Source organism: Trichoplusia ni, chromosome 9, assembly GCF_003590095.1.
Source record: "Trichoplusia ni isolate ovarian cell line Hi5 chromosome 9, tn1, whole genome shotgun sequence".
NCBI classification, from domain to species: domain Eukaryota; kingdom Metazoa; phylum Arthropoda; class Insecta; order Lepidoptera; family Noctuidae; genus Trichoplusia; species Trichoplusia ni.
Window position 1 is genome coordinate 4,348,887 of NC_039486.1, and position 22,500 is coordinate 4,371,386.

Consider the following 22,500-nt stretch of genomic DNA (forward strand, 5'->3'; position numbering starts at 1 on the left):
TTTTCCGTTCCTCCAATCTCGTGGATTCTTCTAACTTTTAACCCTTTCACTGCAGTGATGAATCGAAATCCAATTTTCTGTGTACTGCCCTTAGCGAGCATTTCGTGCAGTATTGAAATGGTTTATGCCTAATCGCGTTAAACGGATTTAAAGCGACCACGTAGACTTTCGGATTTAATGAAGACTCCGATGTAATGAGATTTTATTAATCAACTGACGTCTTATTTGTTATTTTTATACAAAATGAATGTTGAATATATAATTATGCATCATTAAGCTACATTCTATATGAACGCTTGTAAATAGGAAGCCCTTGAAACCGATCATTATAATATAAAACGATCAAGATGTAGAGGAAATCGTGAACAATAAAAATAAAGAAAGATTAAACTCGTTTGGCGCTTAAAAGCCTCTTAACATATTTTTAATACCATACCATCAAGATATTCGGAACAGGCAAAAAGTCGAAATAAAAACCTTTAGATCAAGCCCGTCATACTTATAAAACAATTACATTGTAAAAAATATTTCTACGTCGGAGTTAATAAACTGTGAACTAGTACAATATGCATCGTTTTTAAGTCATCCACGCGAAGCAAAAAGCAGTCTCAAGGTAGCGCGAAAAAACTTGTTTTTCATTGTCAAGGCCAGCTGAATTAGATACCGGCTTTCGTATCGCGGCGGGCGTGTCAATACACACTGTGTTTATATTTGCGGATAGATAAAAACACGCCGTGTTATATCTACGTGGAGAGTTTTGGATTATTTTAAACGAGGTAGATGTTCTGATAAAATATTATACAAGCTGATGCCTGGTAATAATTAGGACTGACATTTCACTAATATTAAATAGATATTTAATTCTCGATTGGAATCTCAAGAGAAAAATCGATCGATTTTGCTAGTTTGAGTATTTTTTGTGAGTATTTATCAACGCAAAAGGCTGTTATGTGCGATGCATTTCAAAAAGGATTCCTTCATTGTTTTTACTTTAGGCATTTAGATTCAAAGACGAAGTTTCTGACGACCGACTGAACGGAAGTGCGCTCGACTTAATATGGGTAACCTTGAATGCCTTGGGCGCACAATGGGTTACTTTAATTTCATCAACAAAAACGCCGACAACGAACGGTGCCACAGTTACGTAATGTGATCGCTATAGTGCCCCTTAATGCCTGCGCGTGTAAATTAAATTAGCACATAAAATGATAACGCGTTCTGAAATTGTAAACAGCAACAGCGACTGACATTTTTGTTGATAAGTGAGTACTTTATGCAGTGACGAGAAATTATTTTACTTGTTATGTTCCAATTTATTTTGCTGTGTATTTTGAGACCGCAACCGGCTTTTAGCCCAGTAACAGTGCTAATAAAGATGGCCCTTTTAAGCCGAATATTAAGTGGTATAATTAAAGGATAATTAATATGACATTCTGGTTGGTTTAATTTCGAAGAATATCCGACAAAATTTGGGACCAAGATATATTTTTAAACTTTATGATAATTGATAAGTATGCGCTAACAAGAATCCATTAGTCTCCTAAATTTAGGAATGCAGCTTTAGCTATGTTTTGCAGATGAACAAAACGATTTGAAATATTCATGACTGTATCGAAAACATTGGTGGCTCGTCTATACACGTGTTCGACAGCGTGAATCCGATTAGATTTGGCGCTCCGTATAATTTTGCTACGAGTCAAAATAAAAACACGACTTGTTTACGGTCTGGTATGTTTATTGGTTTGTATATATTATGTTTTAGCAGCATAACATTGCAAATGTTTATAGTAAAAATATAGCAAAGTACCTACTACGATAGACAAACGACGGATCAAGTGAATAAATCTGTTAAGCTAAGAATAAACTATAGTGCTAAGTGCAACCATGTCTTTTATTCGTATGATAATCATATAAAAGACCTTGTTTACAGGACCAACACTGTCGGCCTGATATATAGTGAATACAATATGGCGGGTTGGCCTTGAATAAAAATAACGATGTTTTTGTCGAGTTGATTTTATATATCAGAAGTGCGGGCGGACGCGCCCGCTTCGTGTGTGTGCATTCGACCAAAATACTCGACACGGCTGCGCCCGCGCACCTTCCACTCCACACAGTGTTTGCTTAGGATTAGAACTCTGTAGAGACTAAAATGGCGGTGGTGTTCACGATAAATACGATATTAGTCAACCAAGAATATTACTTAAGTGCTAAAAGCACTTGCAGTTGTCCGACAACGCTGTTCTTTCGAGCCGTTGTGCTTTGTTTATCAAGTGTTATATTAACGTTTGTGTTTAACAAACATTGCCATAACAAGGCTAGCCATAGCACATAAAGATATTCGGTGTTTTCATTACTAAGTTATTACCTAAGTTAGTTGCGAAAATTCTGGGATCAACTAGTATGCTATGAAATTAGTATATTATGGTCGTTTAATTGTATATTGTCACGATTACGACGATACGAAATTGATCAAAATGTTCATACCTTCACTCCATATAAATTCAATTGTATTCGATTTATATCTGAGGTATTTTAATACACGAACACAAGTTTTATAGTACAGAAGCTGTTTGTTCAGTTTAGTACTGAGATAAGTCGAATGTCTATTGTGATTTGAAAGTAGACACCTAGTGGAAGCTGGCTCTGAACCGGTTTAAGACTTTCTCATTCATGCGGCCCACGTACGCCGACCAGCTCAACTGACACGAACCAAAATGTAATGAAACATTTTCTTGTACCTACCCACCTTATTATTAGATTAGAATCACATAAGTACAAGCTAGCATTGTCTGGTGCAAATTGATGTCTACCATGAGGTTTTTGTACGTGCACGAAGAAACACAATGATTTAAGCCCGCCAAGTGCCAACGCAGCTCCATAAAAACAATTGTAACAAAGAAGTGTTTACTATCATAAATGGTTTTAGAATTGCAAGTGTATACCTACCTAAACGTAATGTCTGGGTCGCATGTACGTATTTCTATAAACATATTAGCTACAATTTGAATAAAAAATACATTAAATGAATACCGCATACCGACGCATAGTTATATTTAAATTGTAACATAAATTGGGCATTGTGTGCTGTATCTGATACTATCGAGTTGTTTACGTGGTGGGGCGCTACAATTTACATGAGATGACCTCTACAAGTACTAGTCGCGAGCTACGAATGTTGATATGCTAATTTTGTCCACCAACAATACCTTCAACACATTCTTAAACGTTTGTATTCCCACACTACAAAATATTTACTTCCATTAATATCAAACCATGCGTGTATGCAAGCGATCCATTTAAACATTTATTTTGGTCACGGTCCAGATATTTACACCCTAAACGGACTCCCACAGTTAGCAGACCTTGAGACGGAACAATTAAAGCACAATATGACAAAGGAAACTGAGACTTAAAAACAAAGGCACTTCAAGGTGCCATTGGGCGCCATTCAAACATGCGTAAAGCGAACGTGCTTCGAAATTTCTTACGATGACCATCGCTTACGTAATTATTGGTGTCTATACAACATTAAATATGCAATGTGCAAGCAAATACGCGTATTGATTTATCGAATCGTTGGCCGGCGAGCAGACATGCTCACAGTCAACATAACAAGTAATTCAACGTCAAAGAAATATTTGTACGCATCTCTTGCACGTCGGCGTACCGCGTCCAGTTTCTATGTAGGCTTTAACGATTCACTGAGTTGCAATAAGTGGTTGTTTACGCGCCGACGACCAATAACATTCTAGTGGCTATCCTAATCTCTGAGACGAGCGTGGGCTAGCTACTGGAACCAGTCGAGACGCCGCCGGACAGACGCGGCACTGACAAACTGTCTCACCAAATCTTTGTTGTATCTCACAGTCGAACATGGACATTACAATGTTTTATGTGTAAATCACCGGCGTCTCGCCCCCGCTAGTACATTATTTACGTGGACCTTCGTAATAACAAACAGCTATATTAATCTCAGCCCTCAGTTGCCTCGAGCGTTATTCGTGGGAGTTATTGTCCATAATCTGTTACATCACTTACCAAAACACTTTAATTAAATTAACAAAATGTTGAATTCAAGTTTATAGTAACATTTATTAACAAGTTCCACAACAATAATGCCGTGTTAAAATGTAAATCGTTGTAAATAAGAGATCGTAATCGCACTTTACAGCTGTGTTCAGAAACATAATGAGTTTTACGGCTGTTTCAAACATTGTTATTTTGAATTCGCTAACCAAGGTCAATGGCGATACCTAATGCAATTATCTAGATTAATTTATTTCCTTACTGTTTTGGACATAAAGTGAAGGTGAAATAGAGCAAGAAAAGTGGTTTGCGAGAAGCATTCTTACTACAAGTATTACAACTGACAAGGATATATTTTGTACAACATATCGGCATTTTTAAAATCCTTCAACTAAAAAGTTAACACGCCACACCTCTTAAGTCTTATTTACATAACATACGTAGCATAAAAAAACGCATTAGAGTGTGAATTTTAGCGGTTGTAATGATGCATCATCGTTCAAACGTGCGATGTAAACAGCGGAGACCTTGGCCGCCACCGAACAATGGGACACGGCCCCACTAAATTCGATTACCTAATAGTCTCGGCTATTTCGCTCACGATTTTTGCCATAAAAGCAAACTACGCCGCGCCTTCGATTATATAATTATATATAATTATTTAGCTGTGTATTGTGAATATAATACGGTTTTAGAGGTTATAATTTGATGTTTTGAATGAAGTTTATCTATGCGATGTTGTAATATAATACACAGAGCTTGGTTGTTTAAGAAATGTTGGCCTATTCTTGTTTTTCTTTTTTTTATTACTTTCGTATTTTTTCTTTCTGTAGATTTTCTTAGGACAGGTTTTTGGTTTGAAAGCTTATTTCCTAGTTCAATAAGAGTGAAACTGTTTGGAAATCGTGACTTTTACGTATTTCTATTCTATTTCAATAAAAAATGTGTCTTTGTTACTTAAATCCACAAAATCAAAACCAGTAATAATCATATTGTTATTTTTATTGAAGTGCCATATTCTTATTCCTTTGTTCGAAATCGTTATGGATATTCAAATTCATATTTTTATAATACTTGTTAACAATAAATATTACCATAACATATTTATGATTGTGGTGTTGTACAAACGAATTCGATTATTAAAGGAAATCAGTCTTTATCTTACACTTTTAACAATTTTTAGTACATGTTGTAACACATACTTAATTTTGTTCAGTTTTTGCTTAATATGGAAGAAACTATCAATAGTCTTAACATAAAGGTACGTCTCAACAGATTTAGGTCGTTGTTGTTTTTCTTTTCATATTTACCGCTGGTCAAGAAGTTTGGAATTCAAGTCTTTTAATTCATTTTTTACTTATTCGCTTCAAAATAACTTCTAATTTTTAACATTAAATTATCATATTTTAATGTTAATGTTTCTCCATATGGTACATAATGTTATATCTCGTACAAGACTAGTTACTTTATTACATTATATCATAACACTCATACTTCGCTCTTGAAATCAAGGCCATAAAAACAAAGGGAATTGTATGAATTCACGAAACGAATTGTTTGTTTACAAGGCTTATTTAATGACAACACAAAAAAAACGAGCTTTCGTTCTACCGAATATAAACTGATCAGAATTCCAGGAAGAATTCCGTTTACAAACTAAGTATAAATTACGAAACCATTTCCCAATACTAAGTCGAAATCACCGAAAGATTCCAATTATATCAAATAACTCTTAACAAACTTGAAAATTCTTTGTCCAAAAGAATTCTTTACGAATCGAGCCTAATTGACAATCGAATAACAGACGTAGTCCAGGAACAGCACCCGTCCGAATAGCACCGGCGCGAATAGCACCGAGCCTAGTCCACGAACAGCACCTATCAATATTTTTGGCAGGTGCTATTCGTGGATACAAATTTATTTTATTATTTGTGTCCACGAACAGCACCTACGGCTCGGCAGCCTAGTGCTGGGATGCATTTGTTTAACAGGACGTTATTAAATGAAAAATATCGATAAAATCACTAGAACGTTTATTAAGAACTCGGTCTAGGCGACATTTAAATATAAGAAAAAACAATAAAAAGTCTTATGATAATAATTACTAATCTTACAAAATTATAAATCTGTAACACTTTCTTAATTTTTAATGTATCACAATCAGTCTATTCACATCAAAGGTGATGAGAGTAGCGATACTCTACTCTTAATAAACGTTCTAGTGATTTTATCGATATTTTTCATTTAATAACGTCCTGTTAAACAAATGCATCCCAGCACTAGGCTGCCGAGCCGTAGGTGCTGTTCGTGGACACAAATAATAAAATAAATTTGTATCCACGAATAGCACCTGCCAAAAATATTGATAGGTGCTGTTCGTGGACTAGGCTCGGTGCTATTCGCGCCGGTGCTATTCGGACGGGTGCTGTTCCTGGACTACGTCGAATAACATTTTTATCGATCAATAGCACTCCGTCTGCGCGTTTTACCATTTATAAGTTTGTCTTAATTCACGTTGAAGAGTTTAATTGAAAAATTGGATGAGATATGTGCTGGGCAAAACAAACGGGCAATAAAAATAATTAGGCAATTAGTTGAACTGGGAGCGGAGGCGTGGCGATCGATCTACGCTGTCTTCATTATGAGTAGGGCTGTCTAATGTGATAAGAACTTCTTTATACAACGTATGAAAAAAAAAACACAAAGACGATTAAGTCACGAGGATTAAAGGATCAACACGAACTAACAAAATAAAGAGCATGTCAAAAGAAATACTATCACACGATCACAAATGTATACGGTCAAATAAATGTTACGTAAAACACACAACATTCTGGACTCGAACAAATTGAGCTCCAATAAAAATAACTTTTCAATTTCATTCAGCTGTAAACAAAAAAGAAATTCGATATAATTTCCAGTGAAATAGCGATAAAGCAACCCTGTTAGTATGTAAAAAAGTAAGCTGACTCATTCAATCGGGCGTAACGATGAACAACAGTTTTATTTTAGTACCCTTTGATTCAACCTCCATTGTAAATAAAAATAAATACGATATTGAAACTTACTGTTTATTTGTATTGGTCGTTATCAAACGTTCCAATGGTTCCAATACTTGTATTAAACGTGTTTACACTTTTTACTATAGACTAATTAGATTAATTAGAAAAGTATTGCAAGATAGAGGTGATATTGTAATGGTTTTTAACATTGGATATTAAAAGTTAATTATTGATAAAAAAGGTCCTTCGGTCTTAAAAGTCTTCAATATTATATTTTAATCCAAATTAGAATATGTGATACAATATTTTTATTATTAAATTTGCAACTGCATACGAATGAATATACTATTAAGTTTTTTGTATTAATGACGTAAAACAATGAATATATTACATACATTAGCATATTCTATTCTCTAAATTCATATTGTTTTGCGTCAAGTTTATTGTTATTTTTTGCTTATTTTAGAACCATAGTAGCTTTTATAACAAAACAGGTTTAGCGGTAATTTATTGATTTTGCCGGACAACGAAAAAATATGCTATTAAATCTATATCGAATAAAAAAGATTTATTTGATTTACATTATAACCAATGCTAAATTTAGATGGGAATGGTGTTTGTCCAGTTAAAATAATAATATTTAGGGCCGATTTTTCAATCGCCAGATAACTTTTATTCGATGAATATGTTTGACGTTTTGACAGCTTTTGTCCGGAAAATATGTCAAACGGCCATATTAATTCCTCAGATAAAAGTTATCTGACGATTGAAAAATCGGGCCTTAATAAAAAAAACAATGGGGCCAAATTCTGTAAGAATTTATCCCGTAGGTGTTTTTGAATAAACCAACATTAAGACATAAAGTTACACATGGTACAGCCCACGCAAAATAAGAAACGTTTATAAATTTATTATTTATAAAAGTCTACTAATTAGGCCCTGGTAGCCTCCTACAGGGCGGTATTTGGATGTAACGATTTAATTTCTAACCAATTTCATTAACATTGCCTAACCCAGCTTGTTCAAATTATGTAAATATTTAATCCATTACGTAGCTCTATTTGTGTCAAATTATTTTTATAGCTGTCGTCGGTACATGTTATTATAATTATTTTATTAGGTTATTTTGACAGATGGCTATTTATTGATATAAATTCGTTTAAAAGTTGTGTAACTTTGTAGGCGTGGGTGTTGAAAACTAATCGATTTTGTGAAGGGAGAAAATAGGCCATTATTGAAGGGTAATACAAAAATGAAGTCATAATAATGTTGCTTTCGTGAAACTTCCCAATAAAGATCATTATGTATAACAAAAACCTTCTTATTTCTTTCTGATAACACAATAAAGACATTATTTTTATTTGGGAAGTATTAGTTTGCCCTTGAAAAATTATGTGAGAGAGTGTAGAATTTCTAAACATACTTTGAGAAAAATAACATCACAGACATAACTTAATCAGTCCTTTTAACGTATCCGTATAATTAACAAGCATAAATTAAGATAAACCTACACATGACTTACGTGTAATTGCTTGTGCGGTATGCCAATATTTAAATAATTACCTAATCGCTATCAACAAAGGAGTATAATTATGTTTTTGCATCAAGCACCACATTTTTTATATTCAGAAGTCTTGTTGGCTATAAAAAAAACAACAACCTATCAAGTTAAACAATGCTTGATTATGCATAAATATTTATACGAGCGATGTCTGAGAAATCCTTATATTACGAAACAGGTAGCGTCTTAGCAATATAATATAGTTTTTATACAATACTTGTATTTAAATAGGGCTGTCAACTTATTTTGTGACAATCTTAACCTGTGTGAAAACACACCCACTAGTACTTATATTATTTAATTTTATACCTCTGATAAAAATTTGTTCGATGATTTCAATTTTTCTATATCAAACTTAATTTTTCTAGTAAATAACTTTGTCCTTAATTCAAACATGTTCATCAACCGCAGTCATATTCTTAATTACAGTATGTAATAGTCAAATGAAAAATTTTATACATTTTGAAGGTCGACAACCATAAAAGAATTTTACATCGCCACTTCGCCAGCTAAATGTCATAATAATAAGGATGTGGAATCATGGAATGTTCTTGAAAACAACACACCAGTGTATACCTACTTTTGTTTACGTTAAATGCTATGCTCGTTAGTACGATATTGTTATAATGCCAAAGGTTTGTTGCTCGATCGCGTTGAGCCACGATAAAAGTGAATTTTAAAAGGAAAACTGTGTTAGATTGGATATTGTACTGTTACGTACCTAAGAAGAACTAAATAACTCATAAAATTATTTATATATATGGTTCATTTAAAATGTGAGAATATCATTTGGTTTCTATCGACGTGGAATTATTTGAGGACATAATATATCAATCGCAATAGCCTTATGAAATAACCTCACGAAACAACATTAAAAAATGTTTAAGGAAATGCGTTTTCATATCAATTACAGAGGAAAAAAATGAGCTATTTTGTTTACTGTGCAGCTGTGGCACAACAGAATCAAATAGCTCAAAGTCAAAGTTTTGATAGTAGTAATGTGTAGAGATAAAACGCAACTCCTTAACCACTTAATCCGTACCTTAGTACGGAACCCTCGGAGCGGAAATCAAACTCGCACTTCACAGGTTTTTTGTTATATCTGCAAGAAAAATAATCTGCGTTACATTTATTTTTTTAATTTAAAATTTTGCACTCCACGTATCCACACATTCAGCCAAGCTGTCAAAGTCACAGTCATTAAAAGCAGAACACAAAAACTGGCCACACAAAACTCATCCTTTTTTTATGCAATCATAATAAAACGTAAACAAACAGGCAGTTAAGTTATTCTAATAACGAGCAAGACAAATCAACAATAATAATAATTTTCATATTACGACTGCACAAACGCTTAAATCACTAAACCTGTTGCAGTGTGGGAAACTTTACGTAATCATTACGACACAGCACAAACGTAACAGTGGGTTCATTACATTTCTTTTTATTATGATCACGGTCATATGCCAATTATGCACCGGTAAGATTTTATAAAGGTTTTTCTGGTCAGTTTTGCAAGACACTGCGTAACCAGTTTCTGAACATTAAGATTTATTTTCGCAGCCACATTTGGCGTTTATCTCGTGATTATCAGGAGTCTGTGGCCAGTCGATTGTATGCGATTCAGATCAGACTAAAGTGCAGAAGGCTGGAATCAACAACGACAACGTTAGATCTTTACTCGTTAGGTAGAGTTAGGCACTTGAGTAGACCTATTGAGAAAATCCAATCTAATGTGAAATTTGATAAATCTTTGCAGTTACAGATTTAAATTTTCGATTCCATTTTTATTGAATCAATTGACGTAAAATGAAAATTTTCATTGATTCAGACATAATCTGGTGTACAAACAATTAGTTTATTAACTATAATATTCAAAATTGATAAAGAATAATCACGCAATAATGATCATACTGATTTGTCTATTCTGCGATGATGCCATGCCGTTACAGATGGTCATATTATTAAGTTTACTGCAATTGGTGATTATTAGCGAGTAATTATTATGAATTACCAAGTTACATGCAACGTCAATCGTCGGCGTTAACTTCATCTAAGCATTAAAGAACTAGGATCGTTTCCGACCGAACAGGTTTTCTCATTATATTACAACTTTAGTTTCAAAGTTATTTTTTTCTTTAATTTTTTGTTACGTAAATAACATGCGGGATGTATTGAGAGTATTTTTTAGTCTTTACCGAGTTTATACCTTCATTTTTCGAACAAAAAAATATTTAACAGTTGGATAAGCACTCACACATACATAGTTTTGGTTTTTTTGGTGAAAATTTAATCTGAAATGCAAACTTTTCGATGCGAATGTTTTATGAAAACCCAAGTACTATCGAAACTATTACAATTTTGAAATAGAATGTGGATTCACTCCTAACATTAACATAAATATAAAGAATAAGATTTTCACCAATCACGTACATTTTTGCCATGATTAAGTCGATCCAGTCTCAAATGACAAAATCAAATATTGACTCCTCAGCTGTTGAAACTGCATCCGAAAATACTCAGCGCAAGGCAAAGCCAATATATTTACTTTACTTATATAATAATAAAAAGAAATCCTTCAAATTACTCGCAGGCATCAGTGTCTACGTGTTTTATTACACGTCGTGTATTTATGACAGGAAATAAAAGTGTACAGTTACAACAATGTATGTAGGTACCTACAATTGTTCTATGAACACAGTTTTATGTGTAACACATTGACCTTCCCAACTATGTATTAGTTGAGTATGGTTAGTGTTGACACATAAAATAATACTTTATTGCATGTCAAACGTGCTGAATAGCGTTGTGGTTTATTCCAAGACTTATTTATGCGCAGTGTCTGGAGGAATTTTATACTTTGCATGTATGTATACTATGTATCAGTTTTGCCCTTGGCAACTGCGAAACTGTAGTGGTTTGCATGGTAAATATTTAAAAATATTCTTGGTCTAACTTATAAGACTTTTTTATTTATATTTGCAAAAAACCGAGACACAAGATTTTTTTTAGTTTGTAAGAGCTGAATATCAACGATCGCATGCTAGCCTGATCAAGTGATCAAATTACAAATTGAACGTTATAATTATATAAAAGCGTCTGGTGAACCATACCCAGACTATTCGATTGCACTTAAAACAGTCGACATAGCTGTTAATAATATCTGTGTACTGCAATACTTGATACGATATCAAGTTAACGAGTCAACGCGACTATAAATCTGCTGCGGACGTCATTCTCGGTGCGGTACAAGCGTACAGCCAGCAATTTACAGCGAATATATTGCTAACAATCATGGCACGACCAACTGACTTGCCAATGAGACAGGGAACAAACTTAGAATTTATTGCTCTCTGTGTTTGTCATTCGGTATTACATGTGTGCTGTTACACCCCCTTTTCGCGTGGTATTTGCACAGAACTACTGAAAAGGATTTGGTTTTTGGTTCAACCTTTTTGGCTTTTTAAATGTGATCAGGGATTTTACCGCAAAAGAGTTCATTGAATATATTATTTACATTACTAATCAAGTTTGTGAACATCTATGAATTTACTTTTTTTATCGTGGTACATCATACATTGTTAAATTTTACAACACTTATTCAAAATGCTAATACCTTTAAAATTAGGGCCGTATCAAAACTTAAGTAATAAATTTAAAGTAAATTTATTTATCATGCCATGTTTTTGATAGAACGATACGAGATTAACCGTTACATAATTAAGTTTACAAGGTATTACTGTAATTAATTTTATCTGCGATCATAATTATGGTAAAACAAAGCCACTTTCAGAGTCAAAAGTCACGCGGGGAACGTTAAATAATGTGGATGAATTATTACTTTGACATTCTACAGAGGGAAAGAAAAATAGTAGAAAATGGAAGAAAAATATCCCCTAATGGAAATGTTTCAAACGACTCTACATTTATTACTGTGCAGTCTATATTTCTCTCACTTTTTTTATTGGTCTACATTTAAGATGAAATATTCGTTCCACATAGATTTATGTGGAACGAATATTTTCAAAACTGCCATATCTCATTTTTAATTAAAAACTTAGACCGGTTCCATTTTGAATGTTATTCCCAAACAGATGCATTCGTTCTCTTAGATTAATTAATACTATACCTACATTTATTTTGTATAAAGAAAATAACATAATTAATTCTATATATAATTGCATATGGAAACGAAACATTTGCATATTTATGAGTTTGAATATGTTATTATACTTATTATGTAACATTTTATTAGCAAACACACGTGTAGTGGAGTTGTGTATCTGTTGTGAACTTTTTTAAGATGATTTGAATTAGTTTTGCTTTTAAAAGTAATATGTTGGGCTACCTTGTGTATTGTTTTATGTGCAAAGCTCACGGCACCAGATAGTCGAGTGTAACAGCAGATTTGACCTTTACGAAGGGACAATGAACGCGATAGGTGTTCGGGCGCGTTGAACTAGTGAACTTTGCTTACTGCTGCCGATTGCTCCATCCAACTCACGCTCCCTTCTTTAATGACATTCTATACCTAGGCAGTCTGTGTACACTAGCTTTACTAATATTTGAATAGTATAATCAATCGAGACCGTCGATTACAATGGCTTCATAAGCACGATGTGAAAATGAGAAAATCGATTGTGCATATTTTGCGAAAACGTTTGTTTCTTTCAATGAAAACGGCGTTTACAAGAAAACAATAAGTATTTAAATATTTATGTTCGCAGTTTTGTTCGTTCGGCCGAAGTGCGAGCCGGAAACAAATTACAAAGCATGCAGCAAAGCATCGGGGAACAATTGGATGCAGTCTCCGAAGCGGGAATGCAACGAAAGTGATTGCCTTTGCAGTTGGTCGGCACGGCAACGTCGCGCGATCGCCTTATATTTAGCCCCGGGAACATAAAGCTTCGCTTACAAATTTAATTGCATCGACGATCGCCCGCCACGAGACGCAAATAGCTACAACTCGTCCCTGAACCTACCCGAACTTTCTCCTGCTCACTGCACACCGAACGCTGCGATTATATTTGTTGTTTTGTTTTGTAAACGACATAAACTAACCGCCTACTATCCAACTAAGTGCTTTGATACACTATAAGAAGAGGACACGACTAACTCGGCATGATCCTCCCAAGTTCAAGCTGTTTTGTTCTTATTTTTATTGCACGTTCAATCCAAATTGGTATAAGAGCTCTTCAAAGTTGCATGCAAAGTTATCGCTTACATTATTACAAGGATGGTCATCTGTGTCTGGCGAGAGTAGAACTTCCAAGAGTCACTTTGAGAATTAATGTGTAAATTATGCATAGCTCGGTCTGAATTGTCGCGAGACCAACGCTCGACTGCGTAATGGACTAAACTGCAGCGCTGACCATGTGCGTGGGTAACAATAAAATACCACATTTCATGAACATTTTCCAATGAAATCAAAACAAAAACCAGTCCTAGAGTACAAATTGATACGAAGAACTCGAAACGAAATGGCCGCGCTTCACTTGAATTTCAATAAATTGTTAAATAGAATGAAGTAGAAAACACGACGCTTTAAAACGGCAAACACTCCACATTTTAAGAGCCATTAATAATTTTCGAGCAGCAAAGTGCATCCTAGGGTAGCATCGATCATTGGAGCAGACACAGTCGCGTGAAACAGAATGCAGAGGGGAACGTATGCCTGTGTATGCACTAAATGTCGTGTAGTGAGTGGGGCATATTGGTGGGAGCCCACACGCGTACGTCCTCACCACACAATGCATACAATGCACACGTAAATACATCTTCGGCCGACTCCACTATGCATAATCACGACAATTTGCAAGTAAAATGACAAGACACGGCACTTTTTAAGCTTTGTAAATGTAAAAACGCGGTATTGTTGTTGCTAAACTGAGTTTTGGACAACGAAGGTGATTACAGTGAAAAGTTTTTAGCAAGGTCGACCGAAATGAGCGAGGTGAATGTTGAATAGAGAGCATCACTATGCAAGTACTGGGGGTTCGGGGTAAGTTTAGTATTTGGATGCAATTTATGCAGGCATGCGCCGTTGCGTCGATCACGCCCTAAAAACGGCGCTAACGAGCCGTGCCGGCTACCGTCGCACCGCGCCGCCGGCATCGCCATGGGAACGGAAATCACCGCCTCTTACTGGCGGGAAATCCAGACACACTTCAGACAATTGACCACCACAAACGATACAATAAAGATACTAGTTTCAGTTTTATTTGTTTTGAATAGTTAGGCTTAGTAACAATAAACTGATTTTTTCTAGTTAAATCCCGACAATGTAAAATCATAAATACTCAGAACATCTTACATAGCAACAGCTTACACATTAAACGATTGCAAGTAAGTTAAGACGAACAATTTGACATAAGCTGCTAAACGTTGCATACAATTTTTTTAATAGACGTATAAGTGAATAATTAGCCTTTAAATTGATTAGAAATGCTCTCAACAAAAACAGCATTTAATACATAAAAAGGTATTATTTATTCATAGCGGCGCGGCAAATCATGCGCATTTATGTAAGAACTCGGCTTGAAATAACCGCAAGTGTGTCGAGAATGCTTTGACTCATTAGATAAATGCAATTTAAAACTGCTAGACATAAAATATCAAATGAGGTTAGTTGTGGGTATAAAATGTATTATTCGGCCTACATTGTATTTACTTACTTTAAATTACTGTTTATTTTTTGTCTGACTTTAGACAGCAAATTGGAATTAAAGCTCGGTATCTTTTTTATAGACAAAGAATTTAAAGCAGACTATTTAAAATTTCAACCAGTTTTCGTCTAAAAATACTGATTAAGAATTATTGCAAATAAATGTGCATATTTAATATGTGTAAATAAATTACGTTGGAATGGCGCGCCTTTTCTAACCTTTTGATTTGAGTTTCGAATCGTGTGTAAATTGGTTGAAGCCGTTGGAGGAGTCTTAATAAAACCTGACACACTTCAAACCGTATTCAATGCGGTGCAGTGATATCCTTTAAAGGCCTCCCCTCCTCAAGTCGACTTCACGCGCCACTGACGAACGACTGAGTCACTGGTCGCCTCAGACATACTAAGGACTGCACTTAAATGTAATTTAAATAAGTACACACTGTACAAGTCACATCAAACAGTTTGACAAGCATTAGCCAATGTTTGCTACTTAGCAATCGCGATTATAATCAAGAAAATTCAACTACGAAATTGGCATGTTTATTGCAAATTTATTTATTATTTGCAATAAACATTAACAATCAATAAAAAGTGCTGTCGATTCGTGATATACGGACACAGAATTAATGGTACTCAATATTGAACTGGCTAAAACCGGTTCAGCGACATTTTTACTAATCTAGTGAATTAAATAATTACAGCGCGAAGTTTTTGATAAAAGATTGTGAAAAATATAACTGCAGTGGTGTGGATAAATTGAATTCTCACCTATTTTAGATACTTATGTATCGGTAAATATGAATTTTAGATATAAGAGAGTTTAATGAGATAATTTACTGCTTTCAGACTAGTTATCAAAGAATATTTACGATTTCCTATATTGCCTGCGTCACTAGTGTTTATGTCCGTCGTTCCTCAATACCCAAGGCCACGACGACATAGTGGTACAAGTTTTTTTTCGTGTAACTATAACATTATGATAACTTATTATAATAATAGTTAATATCACTTATTATCAAGAAAATCCGTATGGTATGGATCACTGTATGTATGCAGAACATCTTTTATGTAAAGAATACCTACTTAACCAAGGTAATTTAACTGGAAAAAATAGGTAAAAAATAAAACCTAGACACATTTTTTCTTCAAAGTTAAAAAAGAATTTAAGTAAAGAAAAGCTAATTTAATAAACAACTAGATTTATTACTGTGTTATTAACTAATTTACAATTATTTTGATTCAATTATACACTAATTTGCATAGAGGCGGAATTAAACACTACTGCAAAAAACTCATAAGTACTCCACTTATTAATATCAGTTAGCCATATTTGGCAAAGATGAAAGCCAGCAGAAGTATTTACTTTTATAATGAACAGAAAAATAAATAATTAAGTGAATTACAATGTAGGGTAATGACAAGGACTGGCCTTTTGGAGAAAGTTCTGCATTTAAACTTACCTGTGATAGAAGACATAATTTTATCTGGAATCGTAAAACCAGAAGTATGTTGGACTAATATGTTATACAAATAAACCTATCAAAATAGTATCTTGCTAATTTTTTTAACCTAATTTCCGTCGGCGTCTTTACATTATATTATCATTTTGTTTACACACACAGAGCCTATTTTCTTCAGTTCCGTTTCTCTAATAATCCATTTAGTATAATTTTTTTACTAAGTAAAAAAAAAACAGCAAAGTCTAAATAAACTAGACGATGATGAATCACGATCTCTTTAAGGCGTTGTTTTTTTGTAACGCAACAAAAACTTCTGACATACAATAAAAAAAATGTATGTATAACGTGATTCTCAAAAAGTATTATTAACATAACTAGAAATATTACAATAACAACTTAATAGCACGTTGCTATACTTGATATCAAATTAAGTAAGCACGTTTTAGCTAAAGCACGCCCAGTTATCAATATTTGAAGACCGGTTCCTAAGGAGCAGCGGTAAAATAAAATTAGGAGTTATTTTAACTGTATCATTATGTAAGACTTACCTCCAACGAGCTTTCGATCCTTGGTTTTGTAATAGGCTGGATTAAAATATTTCCCACCTTTTTTTGTATAGAATCTATTTGCAAAAATATTCTTTAAAAACAAAACGCGTTGTAATAAATTAGCTAATGACTGCTAAACTTTTTTCTTCTTATAATTTGAATAAAGAACTGATTTAGCACAAACTTTTTAAGCAAAGAAAAAATGTGAACGATATCGATTACATTTAGATTTTCTGTCTGTACTATATTATTTTTTGTAATAATCAGCCTGTCCGCAGCTAACAGCTCGTAAGATAATTATATTTCATATAGTTATAATTAAGTTTAAAACGTCGGTGTTAACTAAAAGCGATAATTACGTGCTTAGCTAAGTATACCATACATATCAGGTTTCTTGATCTGGTTTGTTTTAGTTCCAAACTACCATTTTCTGCTAACTACATACTACACTACACATGTTTTTTTTATACTGGCTCTTAATAAATAGTGAAACAAACAGCGGCAATTAAATAAATTCGTTTAAAATTGGAAATTTAATAAATGTGTAATATCGTGCAAAAAATATTTATGAAGAGAAATTACATTTTAATTTTAATATTTAATTTACACTAAAGTGATGGTTTTTAATCTTTAAATTCATTATAAATTCCAGACAACCAAGTCTTACAAAGTTACATACAGTATTCAATTGACAGCTGGATATCTTACACAATAAATTCACGCAAGATGTGCTAAGTGTGTGTACTTCACAATAAGCAACGCACCAGACGAACAAGGAATGCAAATGGCTTTATTTCAAACGTAATTTCCTTCAGTTTTATTGAGCAACAGGAATACACCATCAGTCAACGCATTGTTTTAAACATAGTTGCAAACATGGCGCAGATTATACTCAAACCAATTCAAACTAAGAATAGTTTTCTGTGGGAGACCCAGGACTATTAACTTTAATAATATTTTGAAATTCGAACTGGGAATATTCTTTTTATCGAGTCGTTTTTTTAATACGATAACGACCAGGATTTTTGAATAACACATAATTTAAGATTTACGAGCAACGTCATATAAAAACTTTTAAAGATACAGTTTTATAGCGACGCCAGTATAAAGACTGGATATAATAGACTGTATTTATGCGTTAGTAACATAATTGAAAACAAAACGATGCGCCAGCGCATACTAACTGCTTGATTTGTTCTGTTTAGAATCGATTGGAAGTGCTCGTAGCTTATTGGTAGTTGTGCCTCGCCTAATGACGTAAGATTTATTATGACGAGCTATCTGTGTTACATTAAATTTTTAAGGGACCTAGCATTGCAACAAAAACAAATTTAATATCTATATTATGTTGCCATAACCTTTGAGAACTGTAACTTTGGAAAGGTTCTTTTGGGCTTTTTTTGTAATAGCAATAAAAATATAACCTCGAGAAATTAAAAACGTCATAATATAAATTCGCCGAGGTTAAACGTAGCCATCTTTAATAGGTCAAGTTAAAATAACCAATGAATAAAGAGTGCTGCCCGAGCCGGGGTTCGCCCACGATTCAATAAAACTGATCACCTACACACGCTGATGCACACGCGACTTTAAATCTGTAAAAGAAAAAACTATTCTATTTTTGAACATTGTTTTTTTTTCTACAAAGCTTTTATCATGTTTGTATCTCTGTGTTATTGTTTAAATTTAAACTAAGAACTTATCTTGATGACCTTTGAGTGAATTTATGTCCAACAGAATAAATGGAGCGTGCATTTATTTTGCGTCCAGATTAAATAAATGATAACTTTACCAACCTTTTTCTACCGTAGCGAAATTGTTATTTGAGTCTAGAGGCTTCCGGTTTTTGTTGTTTTGAAAATACCTGTCATGACATTCTTATAAGTTTATCGTAATAAATTGTCGTAGGAACAACAATCTAGCAACAAAATAAAGACTATCCTTTCTTCTTTGCGCTATATTTTCATAAACCCGGTTACAAAATAAGTAATCCAATTTATAAGGACTCACACAGCTACCAAAATAATAAAAATTCATATAACAATTAAAAATTTCGCGAACCTTATCGCCAAAAAAGATAAGATTACCACACGTGTCACCGAATTATGCAATTTATTATCATTTACCAGAGGTGCCTACTTCTATACCAAATTTAATCATTGTTTATGAACGCTTAAAGTAAATGTTATTAAATTAACAGAACATTTAAAAAAAAATGGATTTAATTATTAGGTACATGATATTGGTATTTATAAATATTTCTATTCACATAGTTTTAAACAAGGCTGAATATAGAATAGGCATGGCAGGATAACGTTGTTCATTCATCCATGTGCTTTGCTATTTATAGACGTAGGTTTACAACCATCAAGTATAATGGCGACGGTTGTCCGTATCAGTGTTTATGGTGTAAACAATTATGACGTGAACTGAACCCTTAACATTTGATACGAATATTCAAGAAGGTGACTCATGGATAAGCTAATGAACAGGCCTTTAACTGCCTAAAATGATAAGAACATAATTATGTTATTAAATAAGCACGTTTTTATTAATATAAAATATTTATTTTATCATTCAAATCTTAACCAAAGTTATTTAAATTTTGAAACAATACAAATTGGACCGCGGTAATAGCTAATGACGTCAGGTGCTTCGTTTTTTTTACCACAGCCAGAACGGCAACAACAATTTGTGCAAGGGACAGCTGCCGTAATTTCGGGAAAAACGCGCTTTTGCCAGGAAACGGAAACCAGCTGTGCAGCGAAGTGCGGTCAATGCATTAAGCCGGCGAAATTGCATTTTTAAGGCTCCACCAATTTGGGCGCAAATTGAAACTCGACATATTTCGCTCACAAAAACTGCTGTGACAGTTGAAAGCTCACTTTAAAACAAATTGTTTGCGGATTGCGTGCAAGCGGACAGAATGTCCCCTCGCGTGTTTTATTTTAATCATTTTCTAAATAAGTGTTAACATTTATTTCGCGACACGTTTTTATAATACATTATTTGATGTAATTAATTCAAATTTTATTCATTAAAACGTTCTAATTGCGAGCTTTTCGTTTTTTTTGGTAAATTTATTTAGTGTAATTTTTACATTCGAGTCTTTTGTTATGGCGCAAGGTACACCATTTTTTTTATAAAGACCCACACATACAAAAAGGTGTGCAAGGTTGTACAACAATGGCACACAAACAACAATCATTGGGATCAGGAAGTGAGTGGATGTTTTTATACGCATTAAGATAATAAAATATTTTTTACACTTTGTTTACTGTTGGGTACTCTATCAAAAAATCATGAAACAAATGTATTTCACAAACTAATAAAAAACCCAAGAACTTTGATTATTATCGAAAAGAAATGAAGTGCATAAAAACTATTGTGATTATTATTGGGTAGTTTTGCTACAATTTTTTATTATATTCGCAATTTATTACGTAGCAAAAAAAATATGCTAGCACCTTTGTAATTAATTTTGCCTAGTGAATTAAACAAGAGGCTTAATTTATTAAAATGTATCTTTAATTCGCTAGTTCTACGCAAGTTTGTTGCGAGGTTTCTAACATTATAGTGCTAAACTAACTTGGTTAGCTGGTGTACCATTGAGTGCAACTTGCATCTTATCTAAATTCAATACAGGCCGTAGGGCTGTGCCGGCCGGTTTGCTTGCCCGCCGCGTTAAGCCGCCTTCAAACACCGCTCCAACCAGTTCTACGCCAATTATGTGGGGCTGCTATTCGATACGATATAAACAACCGACAAGAAATGTATTCAATACACACACTACGCTTAGATACGACGCTGTAAGTGTTGGTACACCTACACAATAACATTCAATGCACCTCGTAGGCAGATATAAGTGTTTGTAATTTGTAACTTTATGGTAGTTATTACTATGTTAAACAAGTTAATAATTCACTCGAATGTTGATAGATTTTTACCGACCCGGCGACGATTTTCGTTGACCGGTGCAGTAACTTGTTGTTTAAGCTTAATTTTTAGATGAGGTGCAAGCAACTTACCTACACAAAGCCAATCGGAAAGTCATTCGAAACAAGCATTTAAATATTATCCAAGTTTCTTACCTTATCCTGTCTGAAATAATTTCAGGTTTGGATATCTTCTTAGCAGGTGTGACGGCGTGCGGCGGAGCGTGAGTGGGGCTGGTCGACGGCTCTGACGGAGCTGATGGCGGCGAGCAGGACCCTGAGCTGGAGAGGCTGAAGGCGCGCGAGCGGCCGTCCGGGGCCGCTGCCGGCGTGCGTCCTGACCGAGTACGGCGACGACGCTTCTTCTCCTCCTCAGCACGGATCGCGGCTCCCGGAGGTGCCCAGTCTAGATCTTTCTTCAGGTGCCCTCGGCCGCAGCGGCAACCGCATGCTTTGAACGCCAGGTCATACCCTTTCTTGGTCCATAAATTCTGGTGTCTCTGACGTTCAGACCACGAGCGGGCCCTGCCGCAGGATTTGAGATAAGCGAGCACCCCACCTTCCCATTGCTCGAAGCACTCTCGGTGCATATACCGGCCGGCGGCGCACGTGTCATTGTTGCATAGCACACGAACGGCGTCTTCGATGCGCACCGGTTCTCGGGGGCGAAGGCACTCGCCAGGTACGCAGCACCCGCGGGCATCCTCCGCCTCGCGCTCGCCGGTGGCGCCTTGCCGTCGCGGAGCCATACCACGATCGACTTGCCAACGAAATCGAACGTACCGCGCGGAAGTAGTGGAGCGCGTCACACAAAACACATGCTTGCCGGAGCGCGCGCGGCCGACTAATAACCGCGAGTGAACGAAAGCGAAATTTCAAGAGCGCAGCGCGTCGCCGCGCCGCCGCCGCGCCACCCGCCGGCACGCGGGGCTGACCTTGCGGCGCGGCGGGGCGCGGGGGTGCAGCGAGGGGCGGGCCGATGCGGCCGACACGCCGGCGGTGGGGAGAAAGTGCCTAGCGAATTTTCACTTTCGCGCGGTAGCGGGCGCGGGAGCGGGGACTGGCGAGCCAGCGGGCCCGCCGCCGCCCGCCGCCCGCGGCCCCGTCCCGCGGCTGCCGCGCACGCTCTCTTCATGTTGACATAGCCCTTGACTGCAGTTGCAGTGTTGTCAATATTATCTCCTCATTTTTCGCGATTCTTGTGGTGATAAACTTACATAAGTATCGCCAAATATTAGGAGGCACTATTGTTTACTTTTCGAGACAATGGTCCTGTAAATGAAAAACTATAGGTAGAC

At 35.3% G+C, this 22,500-nt stretch overlaps 1 protein-coding gene across 2 annotated transcripts in view; it reads right to left on the reverse strand.

Moving 5' to 3' along the window:
- Positions 1–22,088, reverse strand: part of LOC113497598 (headcase protein) — a 53,932-nt gene extending 31,844 nt beyond the window's left edge. Inside the window, exons 1-2 of one of the 2 annotated variants that reach the window (XM_026877190.1) lie at positions 21,359–22,088; positions 9,635–9,694 (exon numbers count right to left, since the gene is read on the reverse strand). In XM_026877190.1, the coding sequence (XP_026732991.1) occupies positions 9,635–9,694; positions 21,359–21,951 (653 nt within the window). In that variant the 5' untranslated portion in view covers positions 21,952–22,088. The remainder of the gene's footprint in view (positions 1–9,634; positions 9,695–21,358) is intronic. The other variant, XM_026877191.1, reaches the window with a different exon arrangement.
- Between the last annotated feature and the right edge of the window lie 412 nt (positions 22,089–22,500).